Here is a 4,110-nt window from a genome sequence, read left to right as displayed (position 1 = left end):
GCTCTTGTAGACCAGGCTGGTCTCAAACTCACAGAGATCCGCCTGCCTCTGCCTCCCAAGTGCTGGGATTAAAGGCGTGCGCCACCACTGCCCGGGTTTACTTTTTATTTTGATGTTTAAGTTTAGTCAATACATCATTCATTATTCACTAAATTATTATTATAATTATTCACTATTCATTAAAGTCTGTTGAGTAACTTCTTGGTTTGGCTTTTCCATTTGTCATCTCACTTTTAATACAGTGTACCCTCCTTTTGTATCAGTTCTGTATTTTGATGAAAAAGACAAGCATTTTAATACTTACTCCCTTTAATAACTGGCCATTAAAAGTAGTCATCTTGTATAGCACATTTGCCTTTAACCACTCAAACTTGACTTTCATGTAATCTCTATGCATTTTAGAAGGTGACTTGTGTCACCAAAGTCACAGCTCCATTTCTATACTTTCTCTGTTGATCCTTGGCTCAGGGCTCAGTGTCTCTGAAGACAGTGAAAGCAGTTTCTCTTTTCATCTCTCTGGGACTGTGCCACCTGGACCCTCTCATTACAGCTTGTGACTAGAAAAGAAAGCTAAGCTTTTGGGAGCACCCCCCCCCCCATTCTGCGTCTCTGTCTCTCACTCTGTCTGTCTCTCTCTGTCTCTGTGTCTGTCTCTATATGTCTCTCTGTCTCTGTCTCTCTCTGTGGTATTTTTGGACTACCTAAAAATGACCATGAACTCTTGATGTTCCTGCCCCCTTCCCAAGTTTTAGAATTACATTACAGATATGTGTTTCACTTGGGAATGTGACTTTTATTTTTTTAAGGTTTTTCTTTTTTATTTATACGTATGTATGTGTGTCTCTGTGTATGTATACCACCTGTGTGTGGGTGCTCATGGAAGCTAGAAGAGGGTGTTGGATCTCTTGGAACTGAGATTACAAGTGATTATGAGTTATATCTTGTGTTGCTGGGAATTGAACTCAGGTCCTCTGAAAGAGCAGCAAGCACTCTTAATTGCTGAGCCATCTCTATAATCTGAGAACATTACTCTTATGTTTATTTTGAATTTTCCTCTTAGAATATAAAGCTGGCTTTGAAAGCAAATCACTATTTGAGTAGTAAAAATAACGTTAATACAGTTTTTCCATAATACTTTTATTTGATATTTTTGTAATTGTATGCTTCTAGGTACCTGGGGCTCAAGACTTGGTGGATTTCTCTCCTGTATATCGGTGTCTGCACATATATTCTGTCCTGGTGAGTCTTTATATGACCTTCCTAATAAAGAAATGTATTAAACCCAAAATTCTGATTTATTACTATTTTTAATGTGTTTTTAAGCAAATTTTGTTTGATGAGTATTAACTAATTCTTCTGCTCTTGCTTGAATCTTGTTTCTGTTTGCCTTGTAAAATGCTGTATAGCTGATGACAGCTCAGACAGCTATCAATAGATTGTAGGTTATAAGCAGAATAGTTACATGTATTCAGTTGCTCTGTTTCTAAGTTGACATATTCAACCTTTAATAACTTGCTTTTTATACATTAAAGTGTTTATGAAAAGTATTTACATTTAAAAAAATTCCTCTTTTATAAAACACTGGTAAAATAAATTTTTCAAAAGGGCAGTTCTGTGGTATTAGTAGAGTCCTAGGAAGTGGCTCTGTCCCTACTGTGTCCATGCGCCTGCCTACGGAGCTATGGGCAGACAGACCCTGGTGAGTCCTGAGTACAGTGTTCGTATACTTGCATTTCTCTGAGTGGTGGTATAAAACTGTGCCTTTCTTTGTAGATGAATTAACCACTTCCTACCCATTTCTATACCTTGGTTAATATTTTATTTTGGGTTTCTTTTTTTTTTCTTGGAAAGAGAAATTTTAGAAATTCCTTCTGTGTAGTTGATATTGATAGTTTTGGATATTGTAAATATCCATCCAATTTGTCTCTGTACTACAAACTGTTTATGTTCCTTGAAATGGATATTTTTAATTTTGAGGTAATCAGGACCATCAGTTTTAAACTTATAGTTCATAATGTTTGAACTCCCATAAAACAACCAAAAATAAACCTAAACTAACACACAAACAAGCAACTATCCTGCCAACCTCAAACCAACACTCTCCAAAGCCTCCTGTTTCAGAGTGACAGGATTCCCCTTGCATTATCTTCAGTGTTTATCATCCACACTGTGCTGATTATTCATTAGTGTCTCTTCTGTATGAAATGGATTGGGAAATGTCTGGATGTCTAGGGAAATGAGGATTTGTACTTTAAATGGTTGCAGTGTGCCAGGATGGAAGTGCATTCTTGGGATGACGGTAATGTGGAAGTGCTGTTTTACCACTGTGTGCTGTCTTTTATAAGCTTTGTTACGTTTTTATGAAAACGGAACAAATCTGCCTCAAGTGGGAATTCTAACAGAGTAGTAAAATTGCTTACATTTACTAGCTGTGTGTGTTAGGGTGGTCTAGCAGTTCATGTATGAATTAGGATAATAATTTCCTGTTTAGTGCATTATTGACAGTGAAATAATGCCACCTCAGACCTTAGCAAATGATTGGCATTTAGTAAATGGCGATTGTTTGGTTAGATGATGTTGTTTTCGATGCTGATGTATAGATGCTGTACTAGTGTTTGCAGAAGCATACACTATGATGTATAGACATGTGTAGAGGAGGTCTAGACTCTTATTAACAAACAAATTGACAAGATGGTTTTCTTAATTAACAATGTATTTCTTAGCTACCAATGAGCATGTAGGCTTAACTTATATGAGAACTAGTGTCTGTTGGTTTAGACATGATCAAATGAGAAAATTGTCTAATTGGAATAGGATTTTACACATTAGTATCTGAAATGGTGACATATTTGATACTCACAAATTTTCTATAACAATGTCCAAGGCACTGTTTCCTTGCTGTGGTTTAGAAATTCACAGCTGATTATAGGAGGAATTCAGCTCCATAGTTTTTTTTGAATATATCTTTCTAATTTAGACATTCCTGTTTTAGACTTATGGGAACTCTGAGTAAAATCCAACACCAGTTTTATTACAGGATGGTGAGATAATGTGTAATCTAGGGCTGAATTCATTGAGCTGAGGCTATAATCTTGTCATTACATAAAACTGTGTTCAAGTCAGCTGTGCATATTACTTCATGGTAAAGTACAGCTCCTCACAGTATTAACAAGAATATTTTAAAATGTTACTGAACATAAATATTTATTACAATATTCTCATTTTCTAATATAGTTAATATTAATCTTAGGCCTTGCGAAAAAGAGGATTTGGGAACTGAAAATGGAGAATAAGAATTTAAACTATATAGTACTGATTCCATCCATTCCCATATTGTCTTCATCTCTTCATTCTGATCAATCTAAAGTCCTCTCTCCTTTCTTGTCACTCTCTGAGTGTATCTTGCAGTACCTGGACTTTACTGATAGTTTTTACTTCTCATCCTTTCATGTAATTTTCCTCCTTACATGATGGTTTTCCTCCTCTCTGGCAGCCTTTCTGATATTGCTGCCTTACTTTGGTGTTTGTCAGCTCACCTTTTTTGTACCCTTCACTGTTCCAGGGTTCTACCTGTACCACTGTTCTGTTTCTTGCTGTTGTTAAAAGTTCATGTGCCAGGACTGAGCATGGACTGCGTGGTAGAGTATGTGTTTAATACTGTGGGAGGATCTGGGCTTAGTCTCCTCTAGTGACAACAGCAACAAGCAAACAAACAGAGAAACCAGTCCATGGCTCTTTAGAGGTCTTTCACATTTCTTGCTTCTTACCCTCTTGATTTCAAATTCTGAAGCATGTTTTTGTTGTCATCCCTTCTGCATATTAGTCCTTTTACGTCAATCACCACTCTCATTTCATTGTTTTTCTTTTTTCATTCTGTTTCATTTTAATTTTCTCATTCTTACTTATTTTGCTAATATTGCAGACTGAGCTCAGTGGATATGTATTCCCTAGGGCCTGATGTGTGTCTCTGTGTTTATTGCATTAATCATCATATTTAGTTGTAGTCTTCATCAGTAAATGGAAAGCCCTTTTAGGACAGGTATAGTGCTGCTGCTGCTGCTGCTGCTGCTGCTGCTGCTGCTGCTGCTGCTGCTGCTGCTGCTGCTGCTG

The 4,110-nt window shown here is 36.8% G+C and overlaps 1 protein-coding gene across 1 annotated transcript in view; it reads left to right on the top strand.

Annotated features, from left to right (window-relative positions):
* Positions 1-4,110, top strand: part of Exoc6b (exocyst complex component 6B) — a 500,761-nt gene that overhangs the window by 201,352 nt on the left and 295,299 nt on the right. Inside the window, exon 8 of the mRNA XM_005369834.2 lies at positions 1,171-1,239. Within this exon, the coding sequence (XP_005369891.1) occupies positions 1,171-1,239 (69 nt within the window). The remainder of the gene's footprint in view (positions 1-1,170; positions 1,240-4,110) is intronic.

This window comes from Microtus ochrogaster, unplaced genomic scaffold (assembly GCF_000317375.1).
Source record: "Microtus ochrogaster isolate Prairie Vole_2 unplaced genomic scaffold, MicOch1.0 UNK62, whole genome shotgun sequence".
Lineage (NCBI taxonomy): Eukaryota > Metazoa > Chordata > Mammalia > Rodentia > Cricetidae > Microtus > Microtus ochrogaster.
Note: the sequence above shows the minus strand (reverse complement) of the source record. Positions and strands in the feature narration are given on the sequence as shown.